Here is a 24,852-nt window from a genome sequence, read left to right on the forward strand (position 1 = left end):
AACAAATCAGTGGATTATTTCAAGACAACCAGTTTGACACGAAATAATAGTAACTGTCTCACTGATGGATAACTTTCTCAAATAATGGTTATTGTATCTTTCAATTTCGATTCCATGTAAATTCGTCTATCATCAAACGTCGTCAAACATGAAGGACAGACATTCACAAATGACACTGCACAAGAAAGATTTTTATTATAAGATACATCAGTTCTTAGGTGTCAATTAAAACAATGTCAATACTTCGTTACAATTGCTAGTGCTGTAAAGCTATTTCAGAATATCTTTCAGAGTACACTTTCAGTGCATAGTCATGGATATGAAACACTTATGTTATTTAAAATTTGTAACCGCAGACGAAAGCAATACGCGTTAACGACAAAATATTGCTCTAGATAATAATATACACAATACTAACGTTTCTATGCTCAAATATATGTATTTCGCTTTATTTCTTTCACGGTTCATTTAATTCTTCTTAAATAAACATTATGACATTTTATTATTGAGAACAGTTCCTTTTGTTCTCTTGGACTCTTCTGACAAAACAATTTCCAGTAAATCCTCTACAATCGTCCCCCACATTATGGATCGAATCTCAGTTGACACTGAACTTCAATATAAAATTAAATATAGGTTAAAACACACGGAGAACGAAATCTAAAGTAGATTACTCAAGTTTATAAGATGCGTTCCGTGATTAATATTCTTCTATCATAATAATCCTTTTCGTTGCATAGAAGGAAATTACATCATCATTTGGGGAACAATATTGAACTGTTCAATATCTTTATGTTGATGCGGTCTAACACTTGTCCTCTTGGTTGCCTTACTCGGAAGTCATATGGGTGCCTTAATGCAGAAGCCACTAAACAACGTGAAGGTTGTGGGTGGGTACTCAAAGGCCCGCAGTGAATTTACGGAGATAAATCCATATGAGAGACCACTTGTTTAGGAAGAAACCGAAGGGCATTGGTTTCCTAGAGAGCAGCTAAAGTTTGATCTTAGGATATGACAAAGTTCCTTGTTGGAGCAAACATATGGCTACATGCACCTCTAAAGAAAATTTTCGGCAGAATAAAACACATACCTGAACGCGTGCTGAAGACAGACTAAAAAGATGGAAATCATATGTAGTTCGTGACAGGCTACTACTAATAAAGAGATTAGTACAATCTGTCGATTTCATAGAGTGAAGCTACTTGATTCCCCGTATGGAGAATTTTTCTCTTGGATACTAATAAATATTGTATCCCTTTCTTCATGTTCGCGATGGACGTGACTCGAAAAGCGAGCAGCCGAGCAGTGTTGTCACTGAAAATACAGCATCGCACACAGAACGAGGAAGGGTTAGCCTCAGGTGCAAAAGCAAAAGTCTTGAGTAGAGAATTCCTGTAGTGTAATCAACCATCTTGATTGTGTCACGTACTCCAACTTCGACAACATTAAAAACTTAGACAGAATGGAGGAATGGGATGCAAGTAAGTCAGTGTTCGTAGCTGTTTGCTGTGCTTATATTAAAAAGATGGCGTGATTAACGTTGTTCCGCAAAATTAATCCTGGGTGAGGAATCACTACAACTGGGCTATTGTTAAGAGGAAATAAAATAAGAACGGCTTCCGTTAGATGACTTTTTTAACACATGGATATTCTGAACCATACGAATCTTCAGTCATCTTTCGGCATCATCATTCCGTAATTAATCTAGTCTACTGCAGGACATCACCTATGAATGAAGCTGTCCGGGGGTTTCACTTTGTAGTAATTGATCTTTCAATACAATTAAATAAAATTCAGATCATTCATGATTCTTTTTCATTATAAACATTAGAATCATAAAGAACTACCCGTACTTGCTATATAAAATGTGTCTCACATGGCCTTAGACTTCTCCGCTGTTGTTGACGCATCAATTGAAAACAATCAGAACGATTGTCTTATATACGTTACAATAACAAAACATTCGCATTACGCGGTCAAACTGAGAAATCTATAAAGTTAAATTATCCATTTAAAAACAAGCGATTCCACCAATGCACTCGGTTCACATGGAAATGCACTTGGATATGTTACTCTACAGTGACTTCAAGGTATATAGCGTTCTCTTTGATGTAATTGAACTGCTGCATCGTCTTGTGAGGGAAGAACTGGTGGTAGCCAGCAGGATCTTCTTTGGTTGTTCCAGCCTTCAAAATTTTCATCAGGTTGTTTGCCTGAAAAGAAAACAACTTTACTTACTTTACTGCACATATCATATTTCATCTATTACAGTTAAGGGGCTCCTTCTTTTAAGGTGCGTACTGTGCCTTAAAAAACTATTGGCTATCACAGAGAGGTATCATGAAGCGTAAGTAACACTAAGCGTATATGAAGCTTATGCAATCATTATGAATAAAGGTGATATGCTGTTAAGCAGACAGAAAATTGGGAATTAGGTTCCACCAAAAGTCTTCGGTAAGAAAATCTCTAGCTTCTTATATTCGTTCTCTTTTTCTGCCTCAGGAGAGAAAGAGCATACAAATAAGTGTAACTGTCTACAGAAGACTGTACTAACACAGTCGAACGGTGCGGTGGAGACATTTAAAAATTTCCTTTTTTAAATATTCATTTAATTGACTTTCAGGTTGTGAACCACGTACCCATCGACAACTACATAAACTCTGATGAAATAATTAATGGGTGAATGGTTGGACGTCAGTGTCAAGGAGGTACTATATTTCGAAAAGTGACCACATTGCCATGGTAGTCATGAAGTACGCTGGAACAATCTGAAGAAACATATTACGTAATTTCTCTCCCGACAAAACAATTTCTAATTGTGTAGATTGCTTGAATAGTCAAGGAAGCTTAATCTAAAGTTGTCTAATGTTCAACCTTATACCTGAACACAGAATGAATTTCACTCTGGCAGACTGAAATTGTGTGACAGACCGGTGCACCAACCTGGCACCTTTGCAGTCCACGCAACAAAGCTGTCCACGCATATCTCACAACCCACCATCACAGCTTTATTCACACCAGTACTTCTTATAACTTCCAAACATCACAATTATCCTGCATACGGCTCGAGAAAAGCACTCCTAGAAAGAAGGGTACTAGAGAGAAATATCTTAGCCTAAGGCTAGGGCATTGTTTCTACGATGAATTTTCACCTTGCTTTCAGAAGTGCCAGTGATGCTGGTTATGCAGGAGAACTTTTTTCCATGCCAAGACCACGTCAAGAATAATATTTTATGTTTGATGAATCATTTGTAAAATTAAGCCGACGCCTTAACAGTCCGAACACAATCTACGCTCCACCCAAATTCTACGCTATAATTAGTAGCAGAGCATTGTTGTGCATTGTGCTGGTGCAGAACTCACATTCAGGTAGTTTTCCTTCTTTTGACAAAGCGAAGCAACAGGATCAGATTGAGCTGTCAGAAAGGGAGGGTAAATAGTGAAAGATGCAGTCCACTAGGATTCTTCCCCCATTAGCAGCCATGTCTAACAACAATGAATTTTTAATAGCTTCTATACCATATACTGCCATGTGTTTGTACAATCTAGTGTTATTTAAAGAACACAAGGTAATATGTGCCCTACAGTCTGGAGCTGATCGACCGCTACGGTCGCAGGTTCGAATCCTGCCTCGGGCATGGATGTGTGTGATGTCCTTAGGTTAGTTAGGTTTAAGTAGTTCTAAGTTCTAGGGGACTGATGACCTCAGGAGTTAAGTCCCATAGTGCTCAGAGCCATTTGAACCATTTGTAATATATGCACTAAGGGACATGTTACTTCTACAGTTAATGTGTCCTCATATTAGGCGTAGTTGGCAAGCAGGATAGCGAGCAGCGTAGCTGAACGGTATACTATACTAGTTATGTAAGAGAGCAGTTTCTGTGCACGCAATGTGGAAATTGATTGACTTACATTATGGACACGAACAGGGAATAAATGAGCTATTAGGAGACTTTGTTAACAGGACTCAAACCACTACATGTGCAGTTTGTCTTGTGCCCACCAAGGTTGCGGTAGTTCACTCATTGCCTTTGTACCTTCAGGAGCTTACGAAAGCTAGCATATCAGATCAAAGGATTAGGTAAGTATGATTTTTGGAATGGTGTCAGAAGAAGAATATTCAAAGCGTAAAAGCAGTTTCCTCTGCCTGGCAAAGAAAAATTTATGTGAGATAGCCCAAAGCTGTAGATCAGTTTAAGTGCAGCGAAAGGTGTCAGTTCTGTAACTGCCCCTGTATGAATTAAGGCAAAGTTTGCGCATCAGCGACTAAAGACACCATTTCCTTGCTGTGAAGTTAATAATGAACTTACATGAGGCCTACTCGACACTATCAGATCAGTCACAGCAGCAAGTGACAAGTGGCTTAGCACACGCCAGACACTATTGGGGATCATCGACTTTGAATCTGGTTAACACCCCGCCAGTTTTAGTGCGTTACAGATGTTGTGGAGTATTTTTGGTAAGATGAAAATCTGGGAGTTCACATGAAAAATGAAGTTTAGAAATTACACAGTGAACTGCGCTGCGTACGCAACTGATTCTGGGGCAGGATTTAATCAGGAGAAAAGGATTTATCGCATGTTGCACAATAGATTGCTTCTTCCTGCTGTTTTGTCGAAATAGGACGATCTCGTTTTGCGGACGGTTTGAATCAGTGGTAGCGGTAGTACAGCAGAGGGAGAGGACAATAATGTGGACAATTGGTGGCTACGTGATGATCGACAGATTAGGGGTGGATAAATTTATTACGTACTGTATCGAATGAATGTCTACATTTCTGGTGAGGAGGCCACCATGTTACCCGTCACCATCATGTATGACGGAATTGAAAGGTCTAGTGGTAGATATGTTGCAGTTATATCAAATATTATATTGCAGCAAGGATTTATTTGCCTTTCCAAATCACAGTGTTCTGCACAGACATTTCTTTTGTCTAAAACATATGGCAAATAAAGGTCAACAGTAAATTACGGAGAACTTAATAAGAAGATGGTCCCCCAGCCAGATCAGTATACCTCTTTTGACCTGTTTGTAGGCAGCTTTTTATATTACCTCGCATTTGAACCAGGCACGGTGTTAGCCGTTAATTGAAATATATTTCATTGTAATGTGGTGTCTTTTGGGCTCGCCACTGGTGCAGTGACTTTATGCCAGCTTTTAGGCGTGTTTGCAGACATCAAATTCCAATGAAAGTACCGGCGGTTTTTAATCAAAATTGGCATGGGCATGTGCAGTACACATGCAATAAGAGGGAGGTATTTATACATCTTAGTAAGGTGGTCCTGGTGACGAGACGTGAAAAGGTGAGCGTTGAGCTCTAGGTCATGTAGTGTACAGAAGATATCGTTTCGATTGGAACATCAAAATGGATCACGAAAACGTCAAAGCTATAGAGAATGCCCCCCCCCCCCCCCCCTTACAGAGTAATGTTAAGCCAACAGCAGGAGTTGTGGGAATGGTTATTTTTTTAGGAAGTTTGTACCGAATTTTACGTAACTGCCCAGCCTCCGAATGAGTTATGGTTGAGTTTTACATTTGCGAGTGGGGTGAATCCCAAGAAGCAATGTTTAAGAGCTTGATGGAGACCTCGTTAAGCGCCGGTCTGGTGGCAATATTAGACTACGGTAAAGAATGTATCTGAACAGATATCCTTATTTGCTTCTTACTTCCCTTCAGTGACCTAAAAAATATCTAGCTTGACTCATGCATTTCCCTTTTCAGATTATCTAGCTTCCCTATCACGATCAGACTTCTGATATTCCATGTCACGACTCGCAAAAATATTACTCTTTCGTTGGCTGATCAACCCTTTCTCATCGTTATCTGCCTCTTGGCACTCCTCTACAGAAGATCCGAACGGGTTACCAATACGAAATTTTCCCCAGTGGGAAGTTAATTTTGCAGTTATAGGATACGTATCTAGTAGACACAGCTACATCTTCAATGCAGTCGTTTCCATTGCCTTCGGCATCCTCGTACCACTGATCGTGGGTGTTTCTTACGCCTTTTAGAGGCAGTTTCGAATGCGAAATGCATTAGGTAGCCCTGAAACGCTGTCTGTTCCTCTGCCCTCTTTGACAAGGCCGTTGGCGGAACGAGGGGACTCCTTACGCTGGTAAATTGCACTGAAAATTAAAGCAGCTGGCGAAATAGAATCTGGATGCAACATGTTTTACTAGCCAAATACGCTACACGTAGATTACTGGTTTCCCTGAAACAGAATAAATAGTTGCAAAACTAATTCAAGCATGGGTTGACGATTTCTAAAGGTTCGCGAATCTGTATTTGGATGGTTCATTCATTAATAAATGTCTCTTACTTTCTTGCAAATCATCCGAGGATGCAAAACTAAGTATCGCTATACGTGGCTAGTCTTTGGAGTGTAGTTAGGTTACAAACATCATAGCCTGTCAGTAGTCTACAACTGGGCATGTTATCCGTCTGCAATTATACTTTTTACTTTCTGTTTCAGATACATATAAACGACATACGATAAAGAATTAAACTTATTTTCCTTAGGAACTTAATAAAATAAGTTACACATGTCGTCCCATGATAAAGCACTCCGTCTTCAGGCCACAAGTGGCCCATCGGGACCATCCCACCGCCGTGTCATCCTCAGCTGAAGATGCGGATAGAAGGTGTGGTCAGCACACCGCTCTCCCGGTCGTTATGACAGATTTCTTTGACCGAAGCCGTTACTAATCGGTCAAGTAGCTCCTCAATTCGCATCACGAGGCTGAGTGTACCCCGAAAAATGGCAACAGCGCATGACGGCCCGGATGGTCACCCACCCAAATGCCGGCCACGCCCGACAGCGCTTAGCTTCGGTGAGCTGACGGGAACCGGTGTATCCACTGCACAAGGCCGTTGCCTCCCATGATAAGGCCATTGCTGAAAAAGTGACGCACTCTCAGAAGAGAGTATATGGTACGGGTTTCGTGCGGACACACTTCTGCTGCGGTACCAATTACGGACGCAACACAGTGTGGGAGTGAAATGGCGCGGTTATTGGAAGAGTATCTCAAAGTTGAAGTACGTGCGATAGTACAATTTTTTAGGGAAAAACATCTAAATTGCACCCTGATTCACCATGAAATCCTGGTGGTATGTGGATCAAATGCAATGCCCCGCCCAACCAGCATGGGCGAACGCTGAAATTTTTCCACGGTGTTGGGGCAGCACCCTAAAATAATTTCTCCAGGAGGGTGGTAATGATTCTAAAATTGTCATTTTTATAAACATTTGTTGGTCACTTAGAGATTAGCATACCACAAGCACTATAGGCAACACTAAAAAGTTGTATCTCAACCCAATGTGTGAATAAGAACTGTGTATTCTAGATTCCACAGATGGGTGAACGTTGCCCTTATTGCCCCTACCCCCGATTGCCGGTTCCTATTTTTTTCACCAATTTGAACAATGCCACATTGACGTGGGTGGTGTGGATTAGGAAGGAAGGGCTTTTACATCGACCACAAAGGACAGTGACCAGGCAATTCAGGAGAAACATCTGAGGAAAAGAGATTTTACTATGATGAGTGATCAAGGAGTTGTTTTCTATCATCTTGGAACTGAACGACCGGTAGAAAGATCTCTAAGTTGTCTACATAGAATTGGTGTTGTGTTGAAAAATTGTATCTGGTACCTGCGTAACCCTGTAGTGTAGTACAGACTTAAATCAAAGCTACGTGTCGTAACATAATAATGGCTAACTTATCTTTGAAGGCTCGTGGTGCGTCAATATTGGTCCTATTAATACTGATATCATCAATTACATTACCTGATCATGTCCGCACCTGTGTACCTCAACTTATTTCTACTGTCGTTATGATTTATACCCGTAGAAAAGTGTCTTTCTAAAATTATTTGTTTTCAGAGAATCTTCAGTGGCTCTGTGGTACTCTGGTCATTAGTTGCACTTCTGGCTAGTGGCCACTTCGGAGTACATTGTGATGGAATCTATATTGTTCACTTATTTAAGCACAGAAAGCAGTTCCCTGCGCGTGGTTGCAGGTGACAGATCTCTGTCCTAGGGTGCGTTGAGGCATTTGATGTCGACAGTCGTCTCATGGTGACTCATGTCTCTCAGACTCATAAGTTATTCAAACCTGTACTTCCGCTATTCTGTTGTGCCAGAAAGGCAGAGGGAACGTTTCGGTCCAAATGACGTTGACAGTAGTAGCAGCTTCGGGTATTAGCCAGGCTGAATCCACAATGTCCTTAACATTTATATTCTATGCTGTGTCAGTTGTAGTCCCCGAGCACTATTAGGATCCACATACAAAAGGGCATAACCAGCTACGGTACTCGTAGGGTGCCTCCTTCTACGCAGGTACATTGCCTTTTGATTCGTTGATGGTACATGTGATACCGACTGTGTCCTGTCAGCTCATGCTCTTATGTTTAGCGTTGCTGACTCTCGATCGTGTGGCTCCGAGTTCTATTCCATGCCGGGTAGGAATTTTCTCCGCTCGGGAGAGGGTGTAGGTGTGTCTTGTCCTCATTATTATTTCATCATCATCGGAGCACGAATCAGTGATGTGGCGTCATATAAAAAACCTCCACCAGCCAGCCGAACTCCCTCGATGGCGACTCCCAGCCAAATATCCATATCGAAATTTTAATTCTTATGGTCAGTCAAAAAATAGCTCACGGTACGTTAGGGGTTTAGGTGTGGCGTAATCCAAGCATTTGAAATTAAGGATGTAGCTTCATGTTGTTGGCCATTAAAAGTGAAACGCCATGAATGCAGGAGTAACGCCATCTGTGATCTGTCTACAGTATGGGGAAAGATTACACAAAGGATTTGTCATTCAGAGATTGCACTTCAATGTTGTTTGTCCGTGTATAAGACTGACGTATTCTTTCTGCAAGAGAAGGAATCGTTTACCATCTAGTGTCGAGATTCGACAGCGGCAGGATCGTCGTCTGTCGAGACTGCCGTTATCTTTCAGTGATATTACAGCTCTTTTTGGTCAAAAACGGTTCTACTGAGGACCATACTCGCTGACGCCTGAATCTCAATGTCCGTGCGCAACTAATGGAGGAAAGGACAAGACAGCCACATTATTGACTTGGCCGTGCAGGATTGTAATCCGCGTAATGTACCTTGTGGCAGCAAAAAGGCTTGTTTGCGGTAAGACAAGTATTAACAAGGGCATTGCGATGACGACTGGAGCGCCACGAACTGTCAACACGGCGACAATTGCTGTAGCTGCCATCGATGAGGCAACAGAGAGAAGTACACCGACAGTGGTACATTCAGTAACAGCACAGGATTTACGAGTGGTCACGCTGTACTTTAATACGAGTTCTAAGTCTGCGTATAACATCACAATGGGCGTATCTCGATGCAGAGGCTCTGAAGAGAACGAACATTAGCTGATTGCCTTCATCGTAGTTGTCCAGCATCTGACGTCTCATTGGTTGAGAAAACGGTCACCTCACCACACAAAGCCGTAAACTGGACAACATGCGTTACATTGCTGGAGGCTGGCGGCCGTGCCACGTCGTCGAGACTTCCGTGACATGTTTCAGGACGACAGTGCAAGACCGCATGTTGTCCGTACTGTTATGACCTACCTCGAAACGACAGTATGCGATCCACTGAAAAACGCCTGGCCATGGGTTGCCGAAAGACTGTCTAGCCACACTCGTCAGCCATTATGATGAATGAACACTGGAATAAAGCCAAAGCAGCGTGAAATGACTCACTTGTCTCTCTCTGTCATCCAAACTGTTCGGACACGGTGCCAAGCGGAGCGAGAACCGTTTCTGCTGCTAGAGATGGCAGCTTGTGTTCGGTCTGTTGCCTCCAGTCTTGCGAGAAGCTGAACTTCGAGGTAATCACTGTTCTTCAAGCAGTACATTTCTGTATTCTAAACATTAATTGATGCTCCTGCACACATACAGTACTGAAGGTTCCTGACAACCTCAAGAGTGCCCCTCGTTGCAAGCTGATTATACTACTCAACAGTCATTTTGCATTTGTCGTGTGATATATCAATTACCATGTCCTTTGGTGTGTAGAATCCGAATATACCTTTCAAAATCTTCTACCACGTAACATTTTAGAAGTTCGAAGCATTTCTTACCGTCAGCCCTCCAACCATTTGAAACAGAAGTTTCCTAAATTTCGTGACGCAAAGCTGAAGTAAAAATAAAATTGATGAAAATTGCAATCTTTAGTAGCAAACTCAAAAATATCGAACTAGCTGCTGGTCCTCTTTTAAGATGATTGTGAATGGCTGTTTAGGCAACAGGAAAGATGGTTCAAATGGCTCTGAGCACTATGGGACTCAAGTGCTGTGGTCATAAGTCCCCTAGAACTTAGAACTACTTAAACCTAACTAACCTAAGGACAGCACACAACACCCAGCCATCACGAGGCAGAGAAAATGCCTAACCCCGCCGGGAATCGAACCCGGGAACCCGGGCGTGGGAAGCGAGAACGCTACCGCACGACCACGAGATGCGGGCAGGAAAGATGACAGCTATGTTTGCAAGATAAATGATCTGTTAGACAGCTACAGGAATATGGTGTGTAGAATGTCATCTAAAAAGCGCTTTCTACATCACTACTTTGATTTCATTCCTGAAAATTAGGAAGCCGTAAACAAAGAGCATGGTGTACTCTTTCACCCGGACACCTATACGATGGAACGCCGTTATTAGGTCACAGGAATGCTTCAATGATCGTGTATTGTTACAGACAGTGATGAAACGGCAAACAAACGAAGAGCATCGTTGTCGCATTTTTAGAATTCCAATGAAGATAAAAACTTGAAAATGTTTCGCGAAATAATTTAGTCTGTCTACTAGCATTATTTGATTACTTATATTAAACAGTATTGAATTCTAAAGTTCTGAATATGTCTTTCTTGTTTGTTTTAATCCGTGTTCCCCAGTAGTGATTTTGATTCTGCCTTATGGCTAGGAATATAATAGAGAAAAACTGATTTCACCACTGAAATGAGAACCCCTAATTTTGGCAGATCCACCCATTTGCAAACCAGATGCACAAAGTAGTTTAAATTTATTGAATAGTGCTACTGTTTGTGCTAGCGTCACCTGTAGCAATCTGTGGGCGCAGAGTCTTTGCACAGTAATCCACGACAGCAATTATAACAGGTATTCCGCATTACTTTTCTGTCTGTCTTATCCCTTTATTCTATATGAGTTCCGTAATACAATCGCTCATGCAGGAAGACACTCAAATATCTGAATGCAGTTTTTGTTTTTATAGACATATTATTAATCGGAATAGGGGATATGTTAGCAGAAGGCCTTCTAACGTTTTATAACGCTCACATTTTTTAGCTCTGGAGGTACGAACTGCTGGAAATTATGGCCTTCTGACAATATGTATTTTTGCGGAGCTACTGGTAACATTATTCCTTGGTAACAATCATGCACGTCTCGAAAGGATCACGACAACAAATCGACTCTCGTTGGCTGCCTTTGGAGATATTTTTGTTTAAATGTGCAGATAACAGTTTTTCAAACAGCTGTAGGGTAATCCAGCTCTCTCAACTGGTCAGAAAGCGCTGTCCATCAAAGGTAAACAGCATCCCAGACTCTATCACTGTAGAAGCACTGAATCCGCGTGGAGAGCTTCTCGCTAAAATTCTTGCATCGTTTATAGACTCCTCCGTTGACTACATTAATCTAAAGCCAAACTGAAAGGAGCTGATGCTATGCAGCACTTTTTGCTCCTGCAGTCTACTACACTGGAATTTCACCAAAGCTCTCCCGTATCTGGTCGCCAGACTGTAATACAGAGCACAAGAACTAGATAATCTTTGTCCTCAATCGTTCTTAAAAATAATCGTGTTTGCACGCTTTCACAGTGCTATAACCACGTATGAAAACTTCAAGAAAGCGACAGTATGACACTGAACGATCGACTATTTACATTTTGTGCAAAGGCTGACACTGTAGTTTTCATTAATTTAAATAGTACCTAATTTCATTTTATAACCAGCCGTCGTGTGGCTACGTTGGACCATTTGCATGTATGGAGCTTTCATTTTATTAGTAAAAATTCTTTATTAGTGCTATAGTTAATGATACCTAAAACATCGTTAGAGTGACTGTAATGTCTTCTGTTGGCTTTGTGATCTTTGAAACTGGCTGTGGTTCGTCATTCCCCCGGTTTCACTCTCGTTCTTATCTGTAGGAATAATACCACACATAAAGATGTTCTGCATTGTGCAGCTACAGGAGAAATACAAAGCACGACTCAGCCTTGCTTTAATAAAAGGTTTCATAGCTGCATGTTTGGTATTGTACCTGACTGTATTCAGAAATGGCGAGACACTTAGGAAGGACGTACAGATTCAAAATGCAGGTGCGAACTGACAGTATCGTAGAGTAAATAAAAGGAAAAGCAAACAGTTCTTCAATAGTCTAAACTAGATCTCACCTGCTCCGAGTTGGGGGTTTGGTCCCTCAGGGTGACGGACACTTTGCGATTGAATGGCTGCGGCAGCAGGGCGTCCCAGTCCCCCGGCAGTACTTGCAAGCCCACGATCATGTTGCGGCCCTTCCAGTGGCCCACTCCATTTAGGTGAACTTCCAGCTAGAATGAAACAGACATTAATTATAGTCAGTATTTGCTGCGTGGAAAACGTCACAATGTGTACCTGATTCACATGATGACTGATTTCGTACTACCTGTTCATTGCTCGTTGTGTAATGTATTTTGGAGTAGCTTCTAATGCCAATTTTCAATTGCGCCAGATATTGGTATTTGAAAGACATTATTACCCCGTAATTTACACATTGTAAGGTTTCTAGCTTATTTTTTGGTTTTCAAGAAAAGTGATGTAAGGTCGATTTCCTTACGATGTGCCATACTTCATATCTGTATACTGGATATTTTTGAAACGTATCCGGCTTATTTTTCGTATTGAAGGAAACTAATGAGGGCTCTGTATTTTCGTTCGATGTGTCATAATTTATATCTGTATACTGAACATTTTTGCAACAGTGGTTTTCAACAGTCGATATGTTACTTCACAGAAAGTGTTAGTACAAGCAGTGTGGTATGCAGTGTGGTATTTGGTTGCTAGTAGCATTGTTGTTGTTGTAGCATTGTGAGGGAAGCTGTTGAGTGAGTCGGCTGTCGGTCGTCCTACTGATCAGTCTGGAAATAGCTTGCACAGCACAGGGATAAAGATACAGAGGGAGTTGAATTTTGGAAATGTCATTTGGTAAAGATTAACTTGAGAAACGAGCATTTTCAGGGAACGTTTTTGTTACATTTTTTTGTCTTCGCGAAATTACAAGAAAGTTAGTGGGATTTTCCTTTGTCGGTTCGGATTAGTTTCACTGCTCAGCCGTGAACAAGTAAAGTTATCATTTCACATAGCCTGTACGCAGAAGTTACAGATTTACCACACCTTTACCAGTTCAATAATTAATTTCAACGCAGGCTCTTATTCTTTCACAAGCAGCAATTATTGTAAGAATCATTGTAGTTGTCAAAGAATAAGTTTCATTATTTGCAACATAGTTCTTCAAAAATAAGGTTGATTTCTTTTCAGTCATTTAACATGTTTAAATTGAACCATCATCTCCTCACGAAAGCGTCTTTCTGGTTAAACGTATTGTAGCTTTGCACTATGCAGAACACAGTGGCTAAAGTCAAAGCTTAATCTGGTTTGAATAGCTGCACGTCATTGCCTGCACTGCGCGAGGCTTTCTTTTCTTTCATGTAGTTTGCTGCTGAGCTGTATTTTTATATTCATCTCTTCGTGCAATACTAAGTTTCGGTTTCAACTAATAAGTTACAAAAGTTTGTTAGCGCCAATTTTACATTACTGTCAGGACAATAAGATCACTCACTGTTAAGATATGTATTCCAAAATTTTGGGCAGGCTCAGATTTAGAGGGTGTTCAGATTCCATTTCATACGCAGACAGTTATATTGTTAGTGCAGTGTTAAATATGAGTGTGTATGTTTTAATGTTGGAAATTTAGTTAGTCAATTTGTGTACGTTTATTCACAGGGGTATTTTTAAACGAACATTTTGGTTATTTATTCGTTGAAAATTCATTTGTAATTTTGTGTTGCATTTTCATTGTTAGTTTTATGTGTTGGAACTGTAAGTCACATATTGTGAGCGCATTGGAGCATTGTTCACTGCATTTCGCAATGCACAATTTCACAGGACAGCATATTCAATAGACAGTTTTACGTTTTACGATTGTTTTGGTGACTGTTAATTCAAATATAGTTATTCAGTTTGAGATAGTTGGGCCCCTCACTTTACCAGATAAAGCGTCGCAATTACAACACTTGTATTGTTCAGGACAACACCAAATATAGGTGAAGTTTAAAATGGAAAACCAGTCCAGTCCAGGTTTTAGCTCAGGACAAATAAACATTATATTCAGAAAAGTTACGAAGTAAGTAAGAGACTTACTTGTAAATATTTCTTAGTACATACAGTAGAGCACTACGTAATAAACAGAGTGTCCAAGGAGGAATGGTCAATATTCAGGGTGGTGAAGGGAATGATCATTCGAAGAAAAAAGGTCCAGTAAACATGAGTCCAAAAATTGTTATCTTAAGACGTATGAGCACTTCTTCATCTTCAGTACTGTGAAACAAAACTCTTCTACTTCAAGCTTTTATCTTTCCTTATTTTGGAAGGCACAGTACGGTCAGAAACATGAGAAAATTGTCCAGGTAACAAGGGCTCAAAATGCATATTGTACCTTAAAAGCTATGAACACTCGCTTATGTTGGATAATGTGAAACAAATCTCTTCTACTGCAAGCTCTTTGCTTTCCACGTTTTGAGATGTGACAGAATAGACAAACGCACATCTTAAGAGCTATGAGGACTTGCTCAGCAGAAGAGTTGTACTTTACAGATTCGAAAATGAACAAGTGCTCATAGGTCTTAAAGTGTGCAATTTAGAGTTCATGTGTACGTGACTTTTGTTCTTATCTTGGTCCGTAATACCATCTCTCAAAATACAGAAACCAAAGAGCTTGCTTCAGATGAGATCTGTTTCACAGTATCGAAGATGAATAAGCATTCATCGCTCTTGAGGTACGTATTTTAGAGCCCTTGTTTACTGGACTTTTATCTTCAGATGATCGCTCCTGTCATATTCCTCAGTAATGACCACTCCTGGAGCACCCTGTATACAGAGAGCCACAGTTAAATTTTCCACCATATATATTTTTTTCTCAGACTCACGATATCGCATGGCTTATAGTGTATCGGTAATGCAGGAACCGTTAATTTCCACCCACAAGCCCCAATCGCTCGCACGTCATGTCCTACTCGCTGTGGATTAGATATTCCTCAAAAAATCCGACCTCTGCAGTGTTCCGAGATCCTAAACTGCCCGCATTCCTCACTTTGTCAGCGTATGAAATTTTTGGAAACGTGTGAATTATGAACAAAAATAGTAACGCCCGGGTATTATATAAGAGACTATGGTATTATTAGTTCTCATCTGGCAACTACGTTCCACAGAAAGAAATACCGTCGTTACTTTCTTCTCTACATAGTGAACGACTTTCGAAAAAGTGCGTAGTCAGCATACCAGGTCACCAGGGCATGAATATAAGAAATAACTAAGCACGTTTTTATCAACGTTTCATGGCTGGTAATAACAAGGGTCCACATTTTAAAATGTTTTACATTTTCGCATTTCAGGCGTTGCCCATCATCAGAATATTAGAGATGAAATTGACATTGGGTATTGTGTAATGTGGTACGATACATGTCACTTGACGCAATAGTCTGGATCAGGTTTCTCTCTCTCATATTCTAATGATGGGCTAAGACCGAAAAGCGAAAATATAAAAAGTTTTAATAAGTTGACCCAAGTTATTAGCGGTCGTCAAACACTGATAAGAACTCGTTTAATTTTTCATAAATTGTTCGAGCTACCCTGCACAGCCAAAAGTTAAGTATAAGAAATCTCCACCAATGCTCTCCACCGATATGAGGATGACGCGGTCATGCTCCGAATCGCTTACGTGTCACTTCTCATCCCTATGATTTTTCAACAGTCAAAAGGAATGAAAACTATTACCTCTGTGCGCAGCACATTGAAGCATTTCATTGGGTGGGAGGACTGAAGAATCCCTGCAGTAGCTCCGAATAGAAAGGCAACGATTTCTGTCTTTACGGCACATTAAAGAAGCAAATCAGTGGTGAGTCGTTCACAATGAATGGTGAGTTTTAACAACTAATGACATAGCTGCCAGTACTGAAGCAGTAAAGTAAGTAAACATCTGCGTCTTGGGAAGCATGAGGAATTAATACGAGAATGCATCCCTCCTCAGTGAATTTCATGGATGATGTTTCCTCGAGTTATAAACCAAGTCATGGCATCTTGTTGTGGCAGTATTTCGATGAGGTTTTCATTCGTCATCTTCAGGCAATGTGTTGGGTTCCTGCTCAGTTCGTTCCTTCGTAGCGGCTGGACCGCGGACTCCTTTGCCGAGGGCCCAGCAGGTGGTCCAGTGTTGTCCCTCTGGAAGAGATAAAGGAGAGCTCCCACGCCACTCTGCGGCACTCCTGGAACACACTCGGACCTCTAGCTAAACACCAACAGGTACCACCTTCCAGCACAACACACATCTGTGCTCACGAAAGTCTTTCGCATAGCGCGACGCATACGCTGCAAGGAAAGTCTGACTACCGAGTTACAGCATTTGGGTGAGAGCTTGAAAGGTGGCTACACTGAGCCACAGCGCCAGAGTTAGCGCCAAAGAGTTTTATTCCGCCGCCTCCACAGGCAGTTCTTGTCGAGAAGTCGTAGTAGTCAGTGCTTGCTGAGATGTCGTAGTGAAAAGTTCTTGTCGAGAAGTCGTGGTGGAGAGTGCTTATCGAGATGTGGTGGTAGAGAGTCGGTGTTGAGATGTTGTAGTAGGGAGTGCTTGTTCCATGTTTTATGCAGTTGTTTGATGGGCTAGACAGCAGATGTTGTTCCAATGGAGATATTGTAATGATCAGAGTGCTTTTCGTCAATATATATGAAGGTAAAAAAAATTCCCTTTTTTTTATTATTTCAGTGTCTTAAACAATGCTTCGTCACAGGTTCAGTCAACAAAGCATCTGCCTCGTGTTCTTGTATTAGAGTGTAATTCTTGTTTTCTTGCGCAATTATAGTATATTTTTTTTGTTTCTTCAGTATAAATGGTATTTAAAATTTCTTGTCTTATTGAAGAAGAACCGTGCCAGATGTGTACGTTGAATCACACTTCCACACACAGAACAGTTACACTTGTGCTTTGGTTTCGTACGTTTTATAGTTGCTGGGGACTTAATTAATTAATTGTGTTAACGAAAATTTTCTTTCATTCTTTGTTGTTATTCTATGCAGTCAGATTGCATACTAAAACTAGTCAGGGCCAACCGTTTACGAGACTGCGTAATCGGACAGACACCGACTGAAAATTAAAATTATTTGCATTCATTTATATAATTAAGCCCCCATGCACGTGGCGACCACTGCTTCGGATCGTCCCTTGGAATTCTTCTGATTGTAAAAATAGTAGACAGTAGTATTGTTGTAGTAATTTGTAGTTTAGTAATTGTAGTCTATTTTGCATGTGTAGATTTGGTAATTGTCATTCTTCTAATGGTATTTTTTTCAGAATTTAATTTTGTTGTCTTGTATACGCGTTTGACAATTTAGTGCAATTATTTCAATTGTTCGTTAATCGTGTTTGAGGGAAACATTTCGTGTGAATGGTATTGTTGGAGATAAAGAGTCATTGTGTGTAATTTTTGTACAGTGACGAGTTTTGTACATTTTGTAAATGATTACGCGATCGATGAAAAAGGCAAAAATGATGGATAGTGTGAATGACGAAATTGTTGAAATGGCGAACTCGCCAACACGGGACAACACTATGATAAATAATGAAGTTGAAAACAATTTAATAAGTCGGGAAAGTAGTCCGGAACCATTTCAAAATTTTTCACAATCAAAAAATTTTCAGAATACGAGATTAATGACAGAAGATTCTGGAGTAGTATCGAACACAGATAGCTTTACAGCTATGATGAAGGAAACTGGTTTTGTGGGAAATGTTAGGGGCGAAAAGAATTTTGAAACAGTTAATATGGAGCAGTTGATGGGTGTAATATTAAATTTGGGATCTGAATTAAAAACAGTGGGATCACAAATAGGAACAATTAAAACTGATATGGGAACAATTAAAACAGAGATAGGAACAATTAAAACTGATATGGGAACAATGGAAACACGGTTAGACTCACTGGGATCACAGTTGGGATCTGAATTAAAAACAGTGGGATCACAAATAGGAACAATTAAAACAGAGATGGAAACAATGGAAACACGGTTAGATTCACGAATAGGGACATGTTTCAAAAACATGAAAGATGAATTAAAGAAAGAAATTAGAGAAGAAGTACAACCGATTTAGAATTCTCACAATAATAGATTAATTGCAATAGAAATCAGACAAAAGGAACAGGATAGAGAACAGGAAGAAAGAGATCGCATGATAGTACAAAAATTTTCAGAGTTAAATTTACAACGTGCACATGATAAGGAAGAAATACTTGAAAGAATCGAGGAATCCGTACCAAATGACAGAATAAATAACTTAACACAACAGTATGAACAATTAATTACTAAATGTGTCAATACTGAAACCCGAGTCGCGACACTTACGGAAGACGTAAATAAACAGAAAGAACAAATAGGTGACTTATCGGAAAGAGTTGAGGAGATTGCAGATAAATTGACAAGTCTTGGTTTAAATGGGGACAGAGATTCAGATGATACAGCACCATTGCCATTTGCAGAAACCGAAGAGTACCAGAACATAAATAAGCATGTTGAAAATCAGGGAAAATTTAATGAACGCGTCAAAAGGGAATTTGAGGCATTACGAAAGCAAGTCAAACAAACTGAAGGCGAAATCGTAGGAAAAGACAGCAGAAGAAATTTAGAATCACAGATAGCAGAGGGGTTTGAAGAAAGTAATTTATTTCATTTACGGGATGCAACAAGAGAGCGCCAGGCGCGTGAACTTGACAATAATCGACATTCGGACTGGAACAGTCGCGGTAGGTCTCTGTCGCCACGAGGCGAAAACTTTGACTATAAACACTTTTTGACTGTTCGGAAATTTAAGATGTTTCGCAATTCTAAGAATGACATACATCCATGTTCATGGTTAGATCAATTTACGTACGCACTTCCACCAAATTGGCCACTAAGTCACAAACTGGAAATTATGTGCGGCTATTAAGGTCCTCAGGGGATTCACTACACTAAGTGAATATGTGCCGTAGCGTGCATAGGGCCCCGAGCTGTAGTGGTGCTATTTCCCTTTTAGTTTTCTGCACCGCTGCCTACTCTTTTACTATTCTTTGCATCTGTCAAAACAACTCTTCGACTATCAATCTATCTAGACAGTAGGTAAAGATTAACCGAATATGACTATTTTACCCAAAAGTGATTTCGAAAATTATCGTTTGGACTTACTATATTTTCTGCAGCATTCATTCGTAGTTTAATCGAAATTTTACCTGTTTATCTTCGTGACAATATTACTTCATATGTTGACGATATTCTTATTGCTAAACATTCTTGGAGTGAACACAACAAAATTTTGGATTCATTATTACGTATTTTTGCAAGAGTTGGCATTACAGTGAACTTGGAAAAATCTGAATTTGGTCGTTCTCAGGTGAAATTTCTTGGTCATATTATTTCTACAGAAGGTATTCTCCCTGATCCAGAGAAGCTAGACGCAATTCGTAATTATGCTGTTCCTACCACAAAACGTGATGTTCGTAGTTTCCTTGGTGTCTGTAATTTTCTTAGACGCTTTGTTAGATTGGACAATTTGGCCACACCTCGTTTATGTGAACTATCTGCAAAGAAATCTATGTTGGGATGAGGAAGCTCAGTCAGAATTTGAACAACTTCGTGATGCTTTAGTTGCTGCTCCACTTCTTTCACATCCGGATTTATCTAAAGATTTTTGTTTGGCGACGGACTCATCATACAAAGGCCTAGGTGCACATTTATTTCAAGAGATAGAAGAAAACTACGTTGTAGTACAGAAAACTATTGCATTTGGAAGCCGTGTTCTCTCTCAATCAGAAAAGAGTTATTCGATTACGGAACTTGAAGCCTTGGCTGTTGTTTGGGCTTTCACAAAATTTCGCATCTTTTTGTTTGGCAGACATACTAATGTTTACACCGATCATCGAGCTCTGGAATTTCTTATGTCAACAAAATTAACTCATGGAAGATTGTCACGATGGGCGCTGTACCTACAGGAATTTGATTTTAGTATTGTTTACATACAGGGATCTTCAAATATTGTTGCTGATGCTTTATCACGTGCACCTATGGGTTTGAAACAAAGTGCTGAAGAGGACTGCAAGGAAAACCATTATTGTTTTATGTATATTCAAGGTGTTGCGTTTGAGAATTTTATTTCGTCTTCGCTCCAGGACATCGCTAAGGAGCAAAGTAAGGATCCAATCTGGAATGACATTAAGGAGAAGTGGAGGAGAAAGGAAAGCGTAGCGATTAGACAGCATTATTTAGTTCGCAATGATATTCTTTTTAAACGAAAATCGGTCGACAACTCTGTTTGGTTAGTTTGTATTCCTGATGAGTGGGTTAATAAATTGATTTGGTACACACATTTCAGTTATGCACACTTTGGTCCCAGAAAATGCTTTCATAAATTACGAGAAAATTGCTACTTCAGTAATATGGAAAAACGTATTCGATCTGTTCTTGCCAAATGCAAATTATGTCAAAAGGTTAAGCCGCCAACAATTTCTCACAGAGCACCGGTGTTTCCTATCATTCCAGCGAAATTAAAGGAGATGGCTGCAGTCGATTTGTTCGGTCCAGTGGTTCGTTCTACTAATGGTTTTGCGTACATTTTGGTAGCAGTGGAATTGACATCAAAATATGTGTGTTTTACACCTTTACGTAAAGCAACAGCTTGTTCAGTATCTATTGCTTTCATCAAACATTTTCTTAAAGAAGTGGGTAATGTTGATAAGGTTATATCAGATAATGGATCACAGTTTCGCTCTAAAATTTGGCTTCGTACTCTACGGCGTCGTAAGATTAAACCAATTTTCATTTCACTTTTTCACCCTCAGTCTAACGCTTCAGAGAGATGGATGAAGGAAATCAATAAATTGTGTCGACTTTATTGTCATCAGAATCACAGAACGTGGGATCAGTATCTTCATATTTTTCAAAACATTCTGAATGAACTCCCTAATGATTCAACTTCTTTACCGCCTATATTGATATTAAAAAATAAAGTACCGACAAATCGCATTTCTGAAATCGTTCCTTTTCCGCCTTCATGGAAACTGCGGTATTCTGAAGTTGTCAACCTGGCTCTACAAAATATTGCGTCTGCGGCTGCTAGAAGAGAGAAATCAGCTAAGCGTCCTGGTCGTTTAAAAACCTTGTCAGTTGGTCAAAAGGTATTAATTAAGTCTCATCGTTTGTCTCACAGAGGAAAAGGCTTGTGTCGCAAATTTTTTCTGCTTTATAACGGTCCATATAGAGTTCGCAAAATTATTCATGATAACACTGTCAAAGTAGAAACTCGTAAATCTCGACGCTCTAAGGGAGTACATCATATATCTAACGTTAAAATTTTTGTGGAATGACATACTTCCGAGAAACCAACAGTTATACGTAAATATGCGGAGAGTACAAGGATACCGCGCTGTGTTTTGGCGGCGGCACATACTCAAAGCAACAGTCCAGTCTGCGCGGCGCACAAGGCAATCGTTGACCGCAAACAATTACTTCCTACGTCATGCGTACCTACAGCTGATCGAGCGCTCAGTGCGAATGCACTGACAGCCGTAAACAAATGCACAGTCTAATTTCTCCGATTAAATTCAGTATAAAGCTGTAGTATTAACGTACAGTATTTTTCAGGATACGGTTGTATAAAATATTTAAGAACTTCAGGTAAATTCAGTGTGTGTCCGACGTTAAGAGGACTTGCTATCGAGAAATTTTCAGGAAGAATGTAATTTCGAAGAAGAAACTAATAAACTAAAAAGGTAACTATTAATGGAGTTTATTTTTCAGGTAACATATTTCCACTTAGGTACATACTTTAGACGTAATTTGCTGCTCGCGATTACGTGATTCATACTTTGTCCTAATTTCATGTTCTATGAGTTTACTTGTGAAGCGACGTGCTTGCGTACGTTAACTGATTTTGACAATGATTGATTAATGAACAGGGTTGTTACTTGTGTATATTATGCATCGCTTGGCTGCTATGCTTTTTCACTGATGTAACTTTTTTTTTATTATGTGCCTGCTGTGCCTATTTATTTAAATTATAATTGTCACCTGATTAATTGTGCTGATATAGTTATGTATGTAGGTTACACTTTGTGATTTATCTGCTTGCGTCTTCATGTTTACTTATTAAGATTACATATGATCATTTATTTGCTTATGTTGATATGATGCTAATGACCTGTTTATTACGTAAGATATATGTTTGCTGCTGTGTGTATGGATTGCATATTTATACATTTCTGTTTGTTGTCATAACTACTCTTCAATTTAGAATATAGCAATGCTGATGTACAGTGTACGAACATAGAGTTAAGGTCACACTATGGTATTAATTATAGATTGTTTGCTTGGCAGAGCCTCGTTGTAGGAATTGTGCTGCATCCACTTGTTGACATTCTGTTCTCTACTGGTATATTTACTCGCTCTTGCTTGTTTTGCTTACGCTCAGTTCTTTATATTTTAAGATAAGAAAATGAACTGCTATAATTCGACGAACGACATTAGTACAAGAAACTTCATAGAAGTCACATGAGCTGGAGGTTTTATGGAAGCTGTATAAATTTATGCTAATAGGAAGGAAGCTAACGACATGACATACCAACACTAGGGTTAGACCATTGACAGTTATTACACTACATTCTTCGTGAGCAATTGAAATAGCAAGTGACACTTGACACAAAAATACTCCACATGTTTGCTTCTGCCATGATTCTTTAAGTGGTGTACACACTGTGAAATATTACTATCATTCACACTCCGAACTCGTACTTACTTACTGAAAGTTATTCAAACTGAAGGCTGTTAGAGGTCATGTATGCATTTCTTTTATTTTATGATGGACAAGGTAACCAAAATGTATCTTATAATTCATAATGAGTAGAAGATTTGGCTCAGGTGGACTACACAGAGGTTGTGTCTGGACATTGTGTCTTCGGATTGCATGGGATGATGAATTGAAGTTTGCACTAAGATGTTATCTGTACTTGTTCGAGGAGACTGACTAGAGGAAAGAGTTGTTATGGAAGTGAAATGATATTGGTAATAAGGTTTATATGTGTCGACGTATTGAAGAGGTATTATTGAGGTATTGAGATTGTGTGAAATTGATGATTATTGCAGTTTTGGTGGACAAGAGGTAAGGTAAATGATATTGATGATAAGGTTTATATGTATCAATGTAAGAAGTATTATTGAAGTATTAAGATTATGTGATGATAATGATTATTGGAGTTTTGGTGGATAAGAGGTGAAGTAAGTGAGGAGCATTTTTTTTTTGGTCTATATGGAACAAGGAGGATGAAGATAGCAGACTAGAACACTCAAGTGGAAGGAAGATTGTCTATACACACACTTTGTTAAATCACTAAGCAGTATATACTTTTTTTTGGAGAGAGGAAGCATTTGCATATCTTGGCACACTGACAGTTGTTCAGAAACTGTACATTTTGATTTGGCTTGGCAAACATTGGTCTTGACATGATGACTATGACGTTTACTAACTATTATTGACTGTTATACACTGCTGCCACTACTACTTGATACACAAGTTGAACATAAAATTTTGGACAGAATTTCATTTTCACAGTTATTCAATTACACAGTAGTAGTTAATGTGGATGAAAGATGAGTGAGTGTGTTTTGTGTGTTTTCCTTTCCAAATCCCAGATAATTGGTACCGACCTATCTCCTAAATATTATTTTACTTGTTTGTTGTGGCTTGCACTGACACCCATAAATATTATAGGTGTACTGATATTTGTGTATTAGTAATAGTTAATATGACAATTATCTGATATCATTTGTGTGTTTATTATAATTTGTATGTTTAGTGTAAGAGCATTGATAATAATTTTGTAAAAGCAATTGTGTGTGCATTCAAACTATTGTTCATGCTTGAACTGTCTGATTAGTGATGGTGAATATTATGGACTGTTACCTGCACTTTTTCAACATAATGGGTGCCACTTAGAAATGTTTAATTTCTGCTGATGAACTGTGTGATTAGTGATAGTGAATATTATGGACTGTTACTTGCACTTTTTCTTCATGATTGGTGCCACTAGGACATGTTTAATTTCTGCTTATAAACTCTGATGAACAGTGTGATTAGTGATAGTGAATATTATGGACTGCTGTCAGGACCTGCTCATCATTGCTAGGTGCCACTGATGGACTGCTTCTACTGAGATAATGTCACTTGTTGGTGTCTACACCTGCTCAACATTACTGGGTGCCACTGATGGACTGATTCTACTGAAATACTGTCACTTGTTGCTGTCTGCACCTGTCAACATTACTGGGTGCCACTGATGGACTGCTTCTACTGAGATAATGTCACTTGTTGGTGTCTGCACCTGTTCAACAATGCTGGGTGCCACTAATGGTACTGCTTCTACTGACATATGTCACTTGTTGGTGTCTGTACCTGTTCAACATTACTGGGTGCCACTGATGGACTGCTTCTACTGAAATAATGTCACTTGTTGGTGTCTGCACTTGTTCAACATTGCTAGGTGCCACT

General features: G+C 39.6%; 1 protein-coding gene across 1 annotated transcript in view; it reads right to left on the reverse strand.

Moving 5' to 3' along the window:
• Positions 1 to 328: 328 nt before the first annotated feature.
• Positions 329 to 24,852, reverse strand: part of LOC126199522 (TNF receptor-associated factor 3) — a 327,738-nt gene continuing 303,214 nt past the window's right edge. The window contains exons 9-10 of the mRNA XM_049936443.1: positions 12,428 to 12,583; positions 329 to 2,213 (exon numbers count right to left, since the gene is read on the reverse strand). Of these exons, the coding sequence (XP_049792400.1) occupies positions 2,070 to 2,213; positions 12,428 to 12,583 (300 nt within the window). The 3' untranslated portion in view covers positions 329 to 2,069. The remainder of the gene's footprint in view (positions 2,214 to 12,427; positions 12,584 to 24,852) is intronic.

Source organism: Schistocerca nitens, chromosome 8 (assembly GCF_023898315.1).
Source record: "Schistocerca nitens isolate TAMUIC-IGC-003100 chromosome 8, iqSchNite1.1, whole genome shotgun sequence".
NCBI lineage: Eukaryota > Metazoa > Arthropoda > Insecta > Orthoptera > Acrididae > Schistocerca > Schistocerca nitens.